Genomic DNA, 18,759 nt, shown 5'->3' on the forward strand with positions numbered 1-18,759 from the left:
CTAACTCGGTTGGTGTTCTTTTATGTGCATATCTGGCGCGATTGCTCAGGCGTCTGTTGCTAACCTTCTGGTCGTGTGTTCGATCCCGTTCGCTGCATCAACTTTTCTACAGGGACGAAATCCAAAAACGCTGGAGTATCATTCGATGCACTTTTTGTTCTACTATTCTCAGCGGCTGGAGAAATTAATTCGATCGCCTGCAAGTGCTGGTAAAAAGAGTGAAATGCTTCCAACTTGCTTGATTCAATATTTTTGTGCAGTTTCTTACTTACAAATGCAGAACGTAATGTATGTAATCATACCAAGGAACCCTTAGTGTTTCTTCCTTTTCCTAGAGAAGTCCTGGGCAATATTGCTTTGGTGCATTTCAGCCAGTTTTTTTGTTTTTTTTTTGCATTTGGGAGTGCACATGTGGCTACTAATTTTCAAACATTCTTTTCTTTCTTTAGGTAAACCATCATCTGACCCCACACATCCAGTCTATGTCCCCTCCATATTTCCTTATCGTGCTTCGGGAAATGTGGCCCAGAAAATTTCTAGGTTCCAACGCGCTGCTCGAAAGGATGGATTGAAGGAAGCATCCAGACCTGCTGCATGTAATCCTGGGCCAAGTGTGCTTGACTGTGGGCTCAACACGACTGGCGCAGGACAAGACGCGGATGATACTGCACTATCTGCGACTGCAACTGTTTCCGTGGTAGAGAATTGCCACATGGAAACAGAAACTGATCTCAGCATGCAGAATATATCCCATCTTATTGAAGAGAATGGCAGGCTTAAGCAGCCTTTGGCCTCTCTGGAGGAAGAGTGTTCAGCAGCTAAGCAAAAGCCTGGTGAACTTGAAAACAAGCATACAAACCATGCTATTATAACCAAAGAAGTGGTAATGCAGTCAGCCAAAACAGTAAAGTTTTACACAGGGTTTGTATCTACAGCCATGTTCACTGCTTTCCTGCAGTTTGTGCTGTCAGCATGGAAGCCGTCATGTGCCACATGGCTTGATGCAGAAACACAACTCATCATGGTACTCATGAGACTTCGTTTGGGTCTCCTTACCCAAGATTTGTCATGCAGATTTGGCATCTCAAATGCCACTGTCAGTTCAATTTTTCATGCATGGCTTGATGTTCTTGCTGCAAACATGACAAAGTTGATAATCTGGCCTTCCCGACAGACACTTCAAGCTAATCGGCCAGCGGCGTTTCAGGACCCTTTTTTTGATGGTGTAACTGGCATCATTGATTGTACTGAAGTATTCATACAAAGGCCGATATTAATGACAGCAAGGAGCCAGACATATTCTCATTACAAACACCATAATACAGTAAAAATACTAGTTGTAATATCACCTTCAGGAGCAATAACTTTCGTACCAAAAGCATGGGGAGGCAGGACGCCTGACAAGGAGATTACTCTACGCAGTGGTCTCCTAGACAAGGTCAAGGAAGGGGATGTTTTTCTTGTTGACCGAGGATTTAGATGCGGTGAGATGTTTGCTGCACGAGGTGCAACACTTCTCATGCCATCACTGACTAAGAATCGTGCCCAGCTACCTGGTGCTGAGGTCACAACGTCTAGGAAAGTCTCTAGCGTGCGCATCCATGTTGAAAGGGCCATACAAAGATTGAAAGTTTTCAGAATTTTCCAGACTGTGCTGCCTTTGAATTTCGTGAAGAGGACTGGCGACAAGAACCTCGCAACCATAGATAAAATGGTGGTGGTGTGCTCTGCTTTAGTTAATCTGCAAACCCCTATCATTAAGAATTCTCAGCGCAGAAGTGCTTCATAACTCTCTTCCACGAAAGTGCGGTGCTGTGAGGAAACATGAATACAGACATGCTGTGATGGAACAACAAATGCTCATGTGTGTGTGACCATACTGACAATCATTGCATATAGTTTCATAGTGTGTACTTATGTTTTCGACTACTTCCAGTGTGTCTGCACTACGTGTACACACACTGTGATAGAACAGCAAGTGCTCATGTGTGTGTGACCATGCTTTTCATTGCATGTATTTATCTTTTCTACTACATCCAATGTGTCTGCACTGTGTGTACACAATAATTCATGTTGTTGATGTTGCCCACATTGATCTTTTCACATTTGTTTATTCTATTTTCTTGCACTCTCTGCAGTCAATTACTGCATATTGTTTGACTCAGTTTTTAAGTATTTCCTGTTGCTTGTTCTCACATGTTGAGAATTGGGCTTTTTGTTTTCTGCTTGTATAGTTATTCTGTCCTCAGAGCAGGTGTTCAAATTTTTACTTGCTGTTTGCTTCTGTATCAGTTTTTTTTATATGTTCCCTGCTTGGGACGTGAAGGCGTACTGTATTTAAAATCTATTATATTTGAGTTTGCACATCCGACAAATGCATCCGACATTAGTCCTTGAAGTGAACATATTTTGTCAAACAAGCAGCGTTTATCTGCCTTTCGAATGTGATAAAATATAACACTTGGAGTGTTCAGCAAAAAAAAAAAGCTTGTGCTTAAGTTGAGATGCTGTAAGCTACAGGGTTAGCCTTGAGGTTTCTGCCTACAATTGCTCCACCGTAGCGGCACCTACAGTAACTAAATTACATAATCTAGCGCGAGCGCGACCTGTATGCGAGGCCACCCATTGAACATTGGAAGCGTATAGAGAAGCCTCTGCTGCTCAGATTATGCAACAAACTTAGACCGCTAAGACACAAAGCATCAGTAGGGAACCCACACTCTAACCTTTGAAGGGCAGATTTTTATTCATCCGACAGGATAACAACAGGTTGAGCCGTACAAGACCCTAGCTTCTTGAGAGCTGCCTGAATGGCAACGCTTTCAGCTGTTGTGGAGGACACGACTTCAGTAAAGCGAACAGACCCTGTACACTTCAAAGAGGGAATGTGAAAAGCAGCAGCACTAGCTCCTCTGGCCTTGTCCTTACTCATCAGCAGTCTGCCCATTATGTTGACATGCAGTGCAAATCCATTGTCGAGGTGTGCGTCTAAGTTTTACACACTTGAGGTGAAACGTTGCCTCACAGAGTGAGCATTCCCCAATGTGGCCCAACTTGGTGCCTCGGCAGTGACATGTCTTCTTTGCACGTTCGATTTGACTGAAGATGTGCATTGACTGTAGTTCCGGGAATATGTAGGTGAAAAAAAAGTTTGCTGCCTTGAGTTTAGTAGCTGCCCAAAATGTCTCGTCAAAGCTTATGATTTCTTTTGTTAGAGAGGAACCTGTAAATACCACAAAATATGCCTGACACAGCCCAGTTAGAGCCATTTGAGCCTGAATTTGTGTGTAATAGGCATGGTTATGCTTGAGCTGCAAGTCTTCATTCAGATATGCCAGTTTAGTTAAGCCCTTCGTCAGTGAAGCATCTTTCATAGTTGCAGGGCATTTCACTTCTAGTACTGATTTTGGACAGCATGAACAAGACACTAGTGCATCTGGAGATGCTCCAATAAAAGGCATGCTCCTTGCAATAAAAAGACCACAGTCTCGAAGACTGAAGTCCACATGTTTTTGAGACTCCGTTTCTATAAATGCCTGCACAGCTTTCTTCTCTATTTCGGAGCCCCACCGCAGGTTGGAAACTTGAGGCGTCTTCACGTATCCCATAATCTCCGCAACAAGGCCTGCTGCATCTGTGCTGCATGCTGCGACACGGTGCATTACAGAGGCAGTGATCCTCCCTCGACGTTCTTGTAACCATCTTGGTGACCTTGCTTGGCCTCGAGTAGCTTCCTCAATTTTACTGCAGCATGCAGCTGTCAGTTCCACTTTTTTTCCCTCGTCTATGTCGAGGTCTTGGTATATTTCAGCAAGGGGCGGTTTCGCAGAGAGTTGCTTGCATCTGCCCACTCGTACAGGTTCCAGGGCAGCTGTCTCAGGGGCAGAATCTGTGTCCTCGCTGTCAGAGATTGAAGGCAGGATCAAAGTGTTTGGTGCAATTTCCTGAAAAAACAGTATAGGAATTAGTGCCCTATTTGCAATGTCAGTGGATCTGGTTCTTTACAGTTGCACAAACAGTGAGCATTTTTTGTGTGTGTCCTTTCTCTACGTATGTATCAAAATTTATTTAATGAGAAGTCCTTACCTTCACTTGATGAAGAAACCTTGACACTTGCTCATCCGTGAGCACTGGTACTGAGTAGTCTGGTGCCTCGCTGACTTGGGGTGGTGCACGGCCTATTTTGGGCTTAAAAAATTCAATCTCCGAGACTGGTGCTGCCTGTGGAAAGTTCAGTGTCAATTACAATTTTGCTCACAACTCTGTTCATGGCAGAATGAAAACAAAGACTTACTGTGCTTCCCTTTGATGCCTCAATCCATTTACATGCAACATCAGTTGGGGACGGGTCATTCAGGCCATACTGCGCAGTTGCCTCAACTCTAAACAAGAGTGCAGCCACGTGTGTGCAGCATTCCCCAAGGCTGAAAAATAAGTAGGAAACATGAGAAATAAAAAGCTCACAAACAACTGTAATTATTGGTGAGAACTGTGGCCCTTGAAAAAGTTTAAATGCCTTGTACAAAAGAATGCTGGAGGGTGAGATTTGACGACTTTTGTCATCCACAAGGCAACTCGATTAGGACGAATGCAACATCATGCAGTCAAGCATCGACAAATGATCTGGCTAACTATGACATGAATATTGTCGCAAAGTAGTGGCTTTAATAAAGCAGACTTGCATGGAGACCAATAACAGCTGCCTGAACAAACGGATTATTGGGCTGAGTTGCGCCCCACGAATGAATAATATGCGTCGGTGATCACAAGCGCTCTCGGCGATCCTCGAAATAGACAGTATGGAAAGTTACAGATAACATGTTACAAATGACAAGTACAATCTAGAACAGCCCAGATGCGGCAGCGTGTCACAAACAAAACGAGATAATTCTGGACAAATCTGCATGCGGCGAGCGAAGCGATAAAGCCGCGCTCGAGCGGCTGTTAGCACAGGAAACAAAGTTTACAATGACGAATTACGGCAGTATGGCAAACATTTCATTACACGCGCATAGTTAGGCGAACAGTAGCGCTTTTCTGCGCTGTAACGCAACTAGTACAGAATTTTCGAAAACGGGAAAGTCTCCATTCTTTGTGGTTTGATTCATAAAAATGAAAAATAGGGCAAGGTAAAGCCTCATGGCATTTTAGCTCTTATTATGATTCGCCTACTTACCCGGCCATGCAAGTGCAATGCGCACTTTCGATGGTTCCATCCTCCTTCACGATGCACCACGCCTTGTAAGACTTCGAAAGCGTTTGGCTGGCTTCCACAGTCGCCGCAATAACAACAACGCCGTCTCCGTGCGCTCCCGCCTTGAAAGATTTCACTTGCTTCACCTTCCCGCATATGAATGCGTTGTACGCATCTTCAAGTTTGTAAGACTTAAACTGTTCGTTTGTGTAAAAACACACGCCTTCCACAAGATACAAATAAATATCTGCTACTGTCACAGGCGGCAGATTTCGTGGGCCCGATGTAAAGGCGAACCGGACAACGTCGTCGTCGAGAGCGTCAGGCAGCTCCTCACCTCTGAACGAAAGTTTCGCGCGGTACCGCACTTGCGCCTCGGTGTCCAGCTTCTTAAAATAATCACTTGACATTATTTTTGTACAAGCGACGCACAATGAACGTAAGCACAGCTTCAAAACACGCACGGATAGTCGGGGTCTCCGTATCGCGCCGCCTGAAAAACACTGCCGGAAGTTCTTCGCCGGAAGTTTAGTGGGAGCAGCCAATGAGCGCCAGAGGCGCGTGTTTGTAAACAGTGAAAAGGCGTATAGCCTTAGCGTCACCATACGGGCGCAGTAGAAAAGCCAGTGCTCTTAGATATTCACGCTTGCCGTATTACAGGCCGTATTACCGGCTGAAGATGTGCACTTCGGATAGTCGTTTAATAGTAGAAGGGTGGAAACTGTTATCGTTAAATTCATTTTTTAAACTTTTGTGTGGACAAAGTCTGAAGTGGAAAAGCATTTCGCCTTTTCATGTGGTCGGAAACGCGTGAACGATGCATTAAATGTTGAGAGAATAATATTTTAGTCACCGTATCGTTTATTTTCAGCAAATGTACTAATTCCTTGAATTTTTTGCTTGTCTGACAATTTATCTTCTACAAAAACAGGCATTATAACAAAGAAGAATTGACCAGTGCTGTACGGCAGCGATGCTTGCATTGCTTGATGGGCAGCTATAATTCAACAGGTGATCTGACTTATTAAACCTCTCTTCAACGCACCATTTGTCACGCACAAATTTCGGCATTACTCGCATCTCATAAAATATGCTGTTCAAGAAAAGAGCAAAATACAATGGTAAGTGTGCATTTCCAGTAGTGAATGAACGAGAAAGGGCTGCTTACTCGTTTGTAGCCTTCTGTGGCGAACGGCTGGACCCGCTAGTCCAGGACAACAACGGAGGCTGCATGAGCTTTCGGTTGGTCTACCAGGTGGTCGACGAGGCTTGATCTGAAGAAAGCGTTCTGCTATTGTGATGGGCTTTGTATGCTGCGGACTGCCGTGCTGCGTTGGGAGCCCCGTGAGGTGTGAAGTCACGTGGCCCCGTCCCCGCAATGCGTACTGGCAGCCCTATACGCTGTTGGGTGAATTTTGGTTAACATGTGCAAACAAAGGTCAGTGTTTGTCTGGAGCAGCCTTTAAAAGAATTCCAGTTCTTTTGTGAGATTACTGGGAGGTGTGGGTAGGGCCACCATCCACCGTCAGTATTATTTTAATATACCATTCTAATTCGTAACCCCTGTCCTCCTCTCTAACGTGTCATGCGCAGCTTGGCTATTGTATCCTCGAGCTATTGTGTTCGGCGCGAAGTTATCAGCGATAGGCCGCCGTGTCACAGTGCCCATATAATTTGGTGCTCGCTAATGGCGGCCATAGGACCTTGCCGTACTTTCCGCATATTATTCTTGCTTCCTGTGCTGTACGACGCTAATTATCCTGCAATACCTGCAAGTATGCGCTGTGTTTGAATTTCGTGTTGAATTAACAAGCTTAGATTCAAGATAAGAATGAAACATAAGTTAGCAGCTGTCTTGTTAGCCACTCAGCGCGCATATTTGCGTCGGGTCTAGTAACTTTTCAAAACTATCTCTAATGATATTGGTCCGGTTTGAGCAGAAGACCAACCGCAATATTTGGAACGATACGACGAGAAATTATGTTGTTCGGACTTAGGCCTACGCCTAAATCTCTGAAGACCTCAGACTTAAAGGAAAGAAACCATCGTATGACCGTCATGACCGTCGCATGAAAGTTGGAGCTCATAGTATTCAGAGCTTTCTTCAATACTTCGTGTCCACATCACGTGTCCTGTGTGCATGATGTAACCATGATAACGCTTCTTGGTTCGATCACAAGAGCAATTAGCACGTATTGAGGACATTTATATCTTTCATAAATTTTACTCAAAAACAAAGACGGCTTCAAGAAGTTAGCTTGAGAATACGGCACCGGTATGTGATCGCTCGACCTCCTCTTCTGCAATATGTATACTTGATCACTAGGACAGACAGACGCTGTCTGATTGTAGTTGCAGGATTCAGTAGGAGTTAAGCTCGGCTGACTCAAGTAATTTCCCTCTTCTTGAAAGGTTAGACTGCCCACTATCGAATTAATAATCTAGCAGGATTGATTCTGTAATGCTTTCGGTTTTACTTCACCAAAAGGAAGCTGGGTGGGGGGGGGGGGGGGGCTAAATTTTTGTATTCTCCTCATTTGGATGTTCTCCAAGCGCTTTAAAATGTAAAAGCCGAACAGTTAGCCGAGCGTTGAATGTACCCATTTTAAAGCCCAATGCATTCATAGGTGATGCGCTAACACTACAGTTCCTTAATACGGGTGACAAACAGAACATTCTTTCTATCTGGGTCCTCTTTAAAGCGCCAAAATTCATCACAAAGGAGTGAGCTTGTCATAATACAAAAAAGACTAAAGGCTCAGAGCCCTCTCTCCGTCGGTATTATTCGTGAAACAAGCAATGTGCAATGCAAGACGAAGGGCGTTGAGGAAAGCCTCCATATGGCGCCCGGTTCTGTAATCCGATGATAGCTTAATAAATAATGTTCTATGTTTACTGGATGATCAGTGCCTCAAACACTCTCCGCTACGTTTCGTACGTTTGTTATCCACTCACTCCATAGACAACGATTGCCATTGTGAACTGGCTATGTATTTTTCCTTCTTCCCAGTTGTAACTTAATATTCTCAACCTCTTTTTGAGGCAGCTTAGTTTAGTATATGTAATCGAATGTTTGAAGTATCTATTATTTCTGGAAGCGCATTACTATCGCTGATATATTTGAGTTCATAGCTGCTCTATTGGAGAAAATAAGCCTGCCGTTTTTTATTCACTGACGCTCGAGTCAGAAATTGCGAACGCGAACTGAAGAGGTTTGACCTAGCATGCTAACTACGGTAGTTCCTCAGTAATTGACTCTTGTGAGCAATGAGACCGTCCATAGCACTGATTATAGTGAAGGTAAGGAATTTTATGTCTCTGAGGAACAGAGAACCTACGCAATGCGAGTAAAGCTGTCTTCAACGAGTGCTGGTACCCTCGTACCTTGCCCGGCCCACATGTCTTCATAGAAACAAGAGTTTTTCGTACTGTTTAAGACATCTTGATAACACGCCACAATAACTCTCATTCTATTTTAAGAGAGAACCGACTGCACGTTGTGGGTGAAAGCGTGAAAGACTCTGGGCGGCAGTCTTGACGAATGCAACTTCATTCTCTTGGTCCTTACGAGAGTGAAAAAAAAGTTCGGTGGTGCGGGATCTAAATGGACAAAACATTAGGTAAAAAATTTGATGACAAGACAAGTATTTCTTGTTTATGTCGGCTTCAGTATGGAGGCCACAAATATTTAGGTAAAGGTGCCCACAAAAGTTTTCGGAACACTGAAATCAAGAAAAACGTTGATTTCCTTGCTTGAGGAGAAGCGTGTCCGGGCATTGAGGGATGCATTGGGCAGGTCACGCAGGGAGCTACAAAAGAGGCGCTTTATATAGTTTGTGACAGCACGCTTATCTTACTCAGAAATTACGCTTCGCTTCATGTTTTAATGTTCCAAACACTTTTGTGGCACCTGTACAAGAGAAATATCAAAAAAGGATGCATACAACACAGTTTGGCTGTGCTATTCAAATTCTAATATCTACTACAAGTTTATTAAACAAAGTTAATTACACTTCTGTAGCAAAAAAAAAAGAAACTGCCACGGTGTTTGCCTATATTGTAAAGCAGGGATACAGTAACAACTGGCGTGCACCATGTTTTCATTCCTCACATTCTTCGGCAGGCGAAAAAATAAGGTAGTGCGACGAAACGGCAGAAAGCAAGCATCGCCAAAGGCTATGGCTTTGTCTAAAGGGCCGTTTCTTTTTATCAGTATCACAACATTTGCGGAGAATGTGAGGATGATGTTCTATAAGTAAAGGAAGCCCGGCGCACTTTCCACTCATTTCAAGGCACTCTCCTCATCAGGATAGTACCGCGGAACTAAAGTCTTCAACGGGATGTCCTTGCGAAGTCCTGAAAAGGCACGCGATATCCGCAGGAAGTACGCGAAAACTGCCGGGGATATCCATCACATAAATTTGGCCATACTCCCTGTATACAAGAGAGGTGTGTAAGCAGTCCTTGAGGGTTTTCATAGTCCCCAAGGACTTATTTCTTATTGGCCAATCAGTAGTAAATTTCTCTTGGGATTTTTATGGGCTCATGACAAAAAAAATGCTCGGCTCATGTGCAGAATAATCGCAGAACCTCATTCACATTTTTCTACTCCGTGCCCAGTGCTGATATTTTTACGGTTAAAATTGCATAGCACCACAGGATGACTCGGCGAACATGTCTCCCAACAGGCATATGCCGGACTCTTAAGGACCGACTCATGTAAACCTCCATAAAGTTCTCTTCTGAGAGCAATATAAGTGTTTCAACACCACCGCCACCACCAGCGTGCACGCGCAGAATGGTCCCAACTGGCAGGCGTGTAAACAGCTTGCCGTCGCCTAGCGCCTTGTGGCGTGCCAAGGGCGACCTGCGCACGTGCAGTGGCTTCCCGCGGAAGAGGGTCGCGCTATGTCAAATACTTCTAATTGGAGGACGCGCAGCTTCCTTACTGACTTGCGCGGAACGAGTCTGAGCTGACTGCAGTTGCCGTTCTTCTCCGCGTGAAATTCGCTAACCAGGCGCGACGGCACGAGCACGAAGGTGAGCTAGCACGACTCGAGCGGAAATGGGTGCCCTTTTACGACGACTGATGCGGGGTGCGAGTGGGCGCCCGGTGCATGCGCTAGCCGTTCGCACTGGCGAGACCTTATAATGTGGTATGATGAGGTATTTTTATGCGAAAGCATTATATGTCCCGTCAGCCCAAAAGCCGCCGTCTACCATCTGTCACTGTATAAGGCACGAAGTTCGGATGATGTCAGAATGCCGGTGTAGTCACGACATGTAAGCGATTATGTGTGGCCATGAATGATGAAGCGTAAACTACTGTCACTATGAAGCTCATGCCTGGTATTCATAGTCATGACTTACGACTGACAGCCTTTCTGCACCGTTTCATGATTCAGAACTTAACAATTACCCTAAAGCAATATGTGCAGAGTTGCTAGAAGGTATGCGTATACATGCGGCGTGCTCATAATCGTGACTCAAAATCATTCTGCAGCACAGCATGACTCAGCACTCCACATCTTGAACGTAGCATTACTTAGCACTTTACAAGTACCGTAGTCATGATGCGTAGTGAGTCATGGCGTATGACACAGCAGTTTACTTCTGCAATGAGGTTTAGTTTGGCTTACGGGGGTTTAACGTCCCAAAGCGACTCAAGCTATGTGGGACGCCGTAGTGAAGGGCTCAAGAAATTTCGACCACCTGGGGTTCTTTAACGTGCACTGATATCACACAGTACACGGGTCTCAAGAATTTCGCCTCCATCGAAATTCGACCGCCGCGGCCGGGATTGAACCCGCGTCTTTCGGGCCATCAGCCGAGCGCCATTACCACTCAGCCACCGCGGCGGCCTGCAATGAGGCATGACGCAACACTTTACAAGTAACGTAATGTAAAGTGTATACGTTTGATGAAAAGCACACATTTGAGAAAAGAAAACATCCCCATGCACCTTGGCATGGGTGATATTAGGTGTCATTCGTAATTCTTAGTGTCTTTACTGTAGTTTGTAAATAGTATGGGCTTAATGTATCTTTCTGTTTTTCTGAGTTTACTTGTTTATGTACAGGTACTCAGCTGTAGATGTGAACGCCGAAACATTTCGTGCACTCCGATTTGCTTAGCTTGGGGATGCCGTGCGTGAGTATGTACCATATGTGATACTATTTAATATTTGTTTTTTGAGTGCATTAATCTCTTCCATTTTATATCCTGGACATATGCTGCATAAAGTTATTCCATAGCGCAAACGAACTACACTACTGCTTGTATATTGTAATTCTTCAGTTAAGAAGACATTTGTTGCTCAATTTTGGTTACAGCCGCCATATTTCGCAGCCTTTAGGGCAAGTGCACCGCATTTTATTCCAGGTTATGTGCTGATCCACAAAAATGACAAAATGTTTAACACTGCTTCAGGTTGCAGTGGCACCCATTTACAAGTTCAACAAGCAAGTTTAATGCAAGTATGCAAGTATAGTGGTTGGCTGAGGGCTACATGATTATGCGGATTTCTGAAAGATAAAGACTGTTTTATGGCGACTGAAAACCATTCAATTTTCATGTAACTGCTGAGACTATTCGCCTTTTGCCACCCTCGGTTCATTGCACTTGACTGCGATATCAAGTTGGAAGCGTTGGGAGTGTTTGTTCATGCAGACATCAGTCTTTTCGAGCATAACAAACTGAAGGAGCCCACACGACGAAAGAGGATCCAATCGCAGCGTGTGAGCGGCTGACGACGCGCAGTTGTTATGAAAGCGTGGGATTTAAAAAAACGCAAAAAATCACGTTGAAAAAAATTTAAACAACTTCTCACACTCGCACAGAGCGCCCTGCTGGGCAATGGATCCTTAAAATAACAGCGCCTTATAGAAACCAACAGACAGCACAATAAATGGTCAACTTCGACCACTCGGAACCCCAAAATTAAGTTTTACAATTGCATCTAGGACCCTCGGATGTGAAAATGGCAATTATGATCAAGTCTATTGACAATAAGCAGGTATCAGTGTAAATGGTGTCACACTGCCACGGCCATCTCTAAACCTCTCAACGGAAGACGAATGCATTTACCGCAGCCTTCAAACTAACACCCTTTGTATCCTATCTTTCCTCAACCTTTTTACCCACGCTTCAATCTCCTATTTGACCTCACTGCAGGGAGAATGCTACTCCCTGCCACATGGTGTAAGCCTGCCAGGTCATTCCTTCTTTGCCTCCACTCCTCCATCCTTGCACCGAGGAATAGGAGGCCGCCCTGCAGGAACTCAGCCCGGAGCGCAAGCAATTGCCAGCCCGCCGCACCGCATCTGCAACCTCGGCCAACGGGACACTGGGCTAAGGGCCCTCTTATTCTCTCACACAACCTCATTAATAAAAATTTTTATTTCTCTTGCTGCTCCTTTGTTTTACAAAGCCGTACAGACCGGACGGCGCTATTTACTCATGCTACAATGCCAGCGGATTCTGGGAGAGTATGATGCTGTACCTTAAAGAGATAATTCGTTGTTTTGTTGCGCTTGGGATTAAACTGCAAAAGGCCGAAATGTGCGCCGGCGAGCAGACGATGCATGGTACAGTACAAGACTTCGTATGCACTCCCCGCGTGCCTCTCACCGAGTGCACGTTACTTTTCGTTGCCCTCACCCCATCCGCTCTGCTTCTTTACCTTCAGATTGTTAATGGAGCTGTAAGACAATGTTGAGTCATACACTTATGATATTTCACACTCTTCTCTGTGAACCTTGCGTCACTTCATGGAATGCTGCATGGAGGCTTTATTTGTCCTTGGAAGACATGTTCTTTATTTCGGTGGTACACTCATTTGAAAGATATATATGACTAGTATTTACTGACGGCGGAATTTCGCGACTATTAATGAGAATAATCGTATTATATATACGATGGTAAAGTTTTTGAGAGTTTAACGTTACAAAGTTACTCAGGCTATGAGAGAGCGAAGGACTCCTGAAGATTGGACCACCATGATCGTTAACGTGCACCGACGTCGCATACCACACGGGCCTCTAGTATTTCCCCTCCATCGAAATGCGACCGCCGCGGCTGGGGTTGAACCCGCGTCTTTGGCCAGCAGCCGAATGCCATAGCGACTGAGTAACCGTGGCAGCGGTTAGAAAAACAATATTAGAAGGTTAGAAGCGACTAATATTTCCTTGCGGAGTATTATTCCGCAGAAACCTGCGAAACGCGATCCATCTCTGTGTGTAGTGGTTATCAAAACAAGATCTTAAGGCAGCCCAGGACTTTTCCTTCTCTTGTTGCATAGTCCCCTGCAGAGTGCACGCTGCCGAAGGTAACGCGAGTTGATGTAGATGCTACGCCCCGTAATTATTCTGTCTGCTCGTTACGGTCAATCCAAGCTGCAGATTTGAACAGCCATGTTTGTTTCCGAGCAGCCAGCCTTCGTTTCTCCGTCAACGTTTACCGGTCAACCATCACATGTGATCCCATCCTACCAAGAAAGTGCTGTCGTCGAAAAGTTGTAGCCTCACAACATGCTCACGTGCTCTACGTTATTAGTTCTACCAAATGGCCGACAACACTGGCCGATGTAGACCTTCTTTGCGAGTATCTTCTGGAGAATATTATTCGTCCCTTGCATAATAGTAAGTTACCGTCTCTGTGTTTCGAAGGTTTCATATAGTAGTGATTTTATGCCTTCAAGATGAGTAATAAATTCTCGCTTTTTCGGGCTATGTCACATAGCTACGAGAAGCAACCCTTGTTGGCTTGCCATCCTCTCTGCACAGCAGGTTAGAAGTTGCGGGCACTGAAATCCAAATGTCATTTATGCCATAACACCTCGTGCAGAGTCTCGTACTGCTAAGTTACATGCGAAAGTTCTTCTCTATACAGTTTCGGCGGGCATAATTGATATGATAAAGGAATCGACAAAAATTTGGTTAATATTTCATTCATTCCGTTTAACTGAGAGGGGTGTAAAGATGGAAAAACCTGATGAGTACACTGTGCTAGTAATTCCCGAAACATCCCTGCTCTGATGCCTTCTGAACTGTCCAAATAGAAGTTCCTGAGTTTTTCAACACAAAAACAAATTCTAAGGAGAAATAGCCGTCAAATGTGCAATGCTTTTGTGGGAAGCCGCAGTTATATAAATGGCAGGGTTAGTAATGAGATGCATGAACTTGCTTGAGCCAGAGCTTTTTAGGCTGAACATGGCGCCAATGGCGGAGAGGTGAAACTGTTGCTCTTACTGTGGCAGTTACGCAATGTTCTAAAGATATTGTTCATAGAATTTGTATGTGCTTTACAGATTTGACAGCCTTCTGAAACGTGGCTTGTCAGTTTTTAAACCCGAAAGGTATCACACGCGATTCATAGTGTCTCTTTGCGGTAACACTCATTTCTTTAAAGTCATCTAGATTTCATTAAACATGTCGCTGTCGAGGGAAGTGAAATCCTGTGCCGGTATTAGAGTGTGCAGTTGATTCTCTGTGAATCATAAATGCAACTGATATTACAACGCCGTACTGCACGCATCGATCTTGCTTGAACCAGTTTGCGGCACCGCTGTGCTGATGCAATGATTTCGTTAGACTGCCAATGAAGATACTCATGCTTAGCGAATAACTTTCTCGTCGCTATTACCTGAATTCTTGCGCGTGGTTGCGCCCAGTAACTCTGAGAAATTTTGTATACTCTGTACAACTTGTATCTAATAAAGCATTATGCTTGGCGGTTGAGGGTGTTGAGCGTTTCTGTGAGACGATACTTTACATGTATACGGAAGCCGCCAGAGCACTCCTTTTTATTTGTACAAATCTCCTCTGGCATATTTTCACTGTACTTCCCGATTTTGAACTTCTTGCGAAACTTTCATAAACGTGTTCTGAGAAGGGGTCATTTAAGCTTTATTGCAAAAAACTAGAGATCGGCATTCTGCTGGATTCCAAGTAAAGTGCAGAAATACGATTACGAAAGATTTTCACCAGTAAGTAAACATAAGGACGCTGAATTCTCTATGATTAAAGATAAACACTAAAAGGAGCCACAGAGTAAACAGCAATTTTGGTAATTTCTACGGCATGGTAGGGAAAGAATCTTGTGACCAGGCTGCTCTGTTTCAATGAAAACAGAAAGTGAATGATGTACCGTGTTACTTTTCTGAGCATCCAATCTCCATCACCTCCCAGGTCGAACCGGTAGGAGCCTGTAGGCTTAACGCCTCAGGAGCGAAGGGAACGAGACCACTGCTACGAGCCGACACCAGAACAGAACTGCCCAGCCGTGGCTGCACGAGCCACGACCAGGTGCCGTTTTTATTCTCTTCGCAGGGTGGCGCGCGCTAGCCGAGTTGTCGGCGCCGCCCAAGAGAGTCCGCTACAAGCCCATCCATACCGGATGAGCGGATTTCGGTACAAGAGAAAAGGTCTTGTTTTCGAGATATGCTTCGAGTCTAAACAGCATCGTAAAAGTAAAATCACACACCTCGAAGCGGAGAGTGCCATTCCAGATGCCACCTCACGCTATTGGGCTTTTGAATGTCATGGATGCTTTCAGGGTTGCTTGTACCATCGCTTGATCACTCGCAATGTAGCGCTGAATTGGACCGACGATTTCCGGGACATGATGCCAGTGAGTAAGCGTGATGTCTCCACAAGGAAGAACCCAGCAGTCTCCGACAATGTAATTCTGTGGAAAGTTTCTATTAATGTTCCAGAGCCGAGTCTCCCACAAGGTGGTGACCTGTATAATGAGGAAAAGAAAAACTGAGATATGGCTTTGCCTCAAGTTTAGGAGCGCCTATTTAACTGTTTAATACCAAGTTATTCTGTTCAATCGCAAGCAGGGTATCGTATGCCCGCAAAAATAAGAAAATACGGTTCACAGCAAACTATCTTTTGCGGATGACTGCAGCAAGACATTCTTTCACACGAAACACGAATCTGATTCCTCTTACTGCCACTGTTGAATTTGACAGCTTCTTACTAAGGCTCTCGAATGTTTTGTAGGCATGAAATAATAGTGGACGAAATTGTGAGTGACATCGTATGGCGCGTCATCTTGTAGAGTGCGTCAGAGCAATGCGCCCTAAATCACATACAGGCATCAGCACATATAACTTTAATTTCAGGAAAAGCATCCCAACCTGAATATTGGTTGTCTTTGACGGCCGACGAGGTTGCTGCGAGCAATAGTATCATCGATCCGGGCCGAGACATCTTCAATGTGAAGGCATGGCAAGACAGGACAAAAGGAAACTGTATTTTCTGGGCCTTTTAAATAGCTAGGTGTTCGCCTGAAGTTTGTGGCTAAGAATATATCATTTTCCGTTTGTAACAAATATCTAAATGATACGTTTCCACACGTCGCATATTTTTTCATATTTCAGCGATTTTTTCAACGATGAGAACATCCAGTTTTGAGTCTCTATGCTTTTTTCTTATCTGAATGTATTGCATATTTTCGTGCCGACAATTTTTTTCTTAAATTTCGTGCTGTTTGACTCGTACACATTCTTGACTAAAGTTTCGTTCAGCTATAAATGTTGTTGCTTTTAGGCACTAAATACGTGTAGGCATTTCGTTTGCTTAACGCCTTCCGCACTACTTGATTTTATTTTTTTCACTGATCAAGAATATGATACAAATTTGAAGTAAACATTTTCAGATGTGCAACCCTGTTTCCAGCTTTCTTAGTGGTAGACATTGTACTACTACAGCAAACTAAGCGCCTATAGTGTAAAACGCAAGAAAAAAAGCAAGTAATGTATCATTTGCTTTAAGTTTAATTGCAGAAAACAGCACTTTTTAACAAATAATCACCTCATGAAGAGTGATCTTGGTAGTGACGAGGCCAGTTTAAACACCCACATCAACTCACAACCCAAACAATACCTCGGAACACATTGTAGCTTTATTTCGCGTTTTATTTAAAATAAATGCTCCAAAAAATCTGAAAACCAACGGCGCATGGGTTGAAGGTGAGCCTCAGTCCTCTAGCAACATAAGGACAAAAAGAAGTGCTTTCAACTTAGTCCTGCTCTTAAAGAAATTTTTTGTAGTGACAGAACTGATGCCATTGGATACGTGCGCAAAATATTTTATCAGTGCCGATCCCGCATCAGGGTTGTCGTTTTGGTAGCACTTATAATCAGCAACAACCTAACAACGTGTACTGGAGAACATCACTGCCCGATTACTTGAACTCAGTCGGCATAAACTCGCGTTCCCGCTCCCTGCCTCGCTCTGCTCTCTTTCTGTCCATCGCGTTACACCTGTCACATTGTAATCCATGTTGTTGTTGTTGCTTTCTTAACATTACTCTACGCTGTCCTCAACTTCATTTCATGCCTTTCCGTTAGCTTCTTCGTTTTTATTGGTTTTTGTTGGTGTAGTGACATGAATATATTTGTGACGTTCTGCTAAAAACGATTAAAATGGCTCGAGGCTTATTTTCATCGCACCCATGCAGGAAGTTTTTTTTTTTCGAATCAAAGCGCTAACTTTTATTGTTTCGGACAATGCCTTGACAGTTGATAATAACGCTGAGTTTTTTCGACACTAATTTCCTTTTCACTTTAATTGATTGGTCAAGGTAAAGTCCAGTCAGGCTATCTTTACTGCCAAATATCAAAGAATATCAGGCAATTTATATAGGCTGAAGAAATATAACGACCAGAAACTTCTACGCGGTCTTGAGAAGTGCACAAATTGCACCCGGAAAGTACGGAACGAAGGCGGTTTGGAAGTCACGAATTCACTGTTCTGCCCTTCTAAGGCATAGAGAATATGCAATAGGCTTCTTCGGCATTAGTTGGTCATAAAATGTAATTACGATTTTTTTGCATAACAGTCTGTACAACTTTAGTTATAAGATACGGCCTCCATCTGTGTAAAATGATTATTAAAGGTTTAACTATCTGCTTGCTCGATAATACCCTGACTTCTAGAAAGAACCCTGGAACCCCTTCCTTACGCTTGTTTTCATGACCAACCTCTGATTTATGCTTTCACCATGTAATCTCAATTCGGTTTTATTAAACGCCAGCCATAATTAGTTATTTTGAAGATCAGGTATTTGCTGCAATATTACTGAAAATTAATATGAATTCCAACTGCTTCGAAATGAAGCGCGTAAATTGAACTGTGTTTGCTTCTTCTTACGGGTATTCACCTTATGCCACTCTTATTACACCACACATGAGAAAGTCCTCCGACATTTTTATATAGCTTCTTAGAGAAAATCCTAATGCAATCAATAAACATCACGGAGCTATCGAATGTACGAATTGCACTCAAAGCATGCGTCAGCTAGCAGGCATGCAAGCGGTGGTTCGTAACGGGCTCCAGGGTAAACAGATATCGTACTTTTATTCTTCGTCTGTAGGGAAAGGTAACCTATTGCCCGTAACTCATGTTAACATCTATGGTTTCGCTTGAGGGCTACTGCACAGTGATTTCTTTAGCGCATGGCGATTTTTGTTAGCTTAGGAACACAAAACAATTAGCCCCGTAATCTCGAGTATAACGCTGGAATAAAAAATCTGCCTGTAGCAACATGGAAAGCAA

The 18,759-nt window shown here is 43.9% G+C and overlaps 2 protein-coding genes across 2 annotated transcripts; one reads left to right on the top strand and one right to left on the bottom strand.

Annotated features, from left to right (window-relative positions):
- Nucleotides 1-551: 551 nt before the first annotated feature.
- On the top strand, nt 552-1,789 carry LOC144133870 (uncharacterized). Its single transcript, XM_077666938.1, has one exon. It carries the CDS (start codon nt 713-715, stop codon nt 1,787-1,789), a length of 1,077 nt encoding a protein of 358 aa, XP_077523064.1. The 5' UTR covers nt 552-712.
- Nucleotides 1,790-3,211: 1,422 nt separating this feature from the next.
- LOC144133871 (uncharacterized) lies at nt 3,212-5,386 on the bottom strand. The gene is made up of 5 exons (XM_077666939.1): nt 5,177-5,386; nt 4,295-4,424; nt 4,087-4,221; nt 3,852-3,944; nt 3,212-3,223 (listed from the first exon to the last, which is right to left on the bottom strand). The coding sequence occupies exons 1-5, from the start codon at nt 5,182-5,184 to the stop codon at nt 3,212-3,214; spliced, it is 378 nt and encodes a 125-aa protein (XP_077523065.1). The 5' UTR covers nt 5,185-5,386.
- Nucleotides 5,387-18,759: the final 13,373 nt, after the last annotated feature.

Source organism: Amblyomma americanum, chromosome 5 (genome assembly GCF_052857255.1).
Source record: "Amblyomma americanum isolate KBUSLIRL-KWMA chromosome 5, ASM5285725v1, whole genome shotgun sequence".
NCBI classification, from domain to species: Eukaryota; Metazoa; Arthropoda; class Arachnida; order Ixodida; family Ixodidae; genus Amblyomma; species Amblyomma americanum.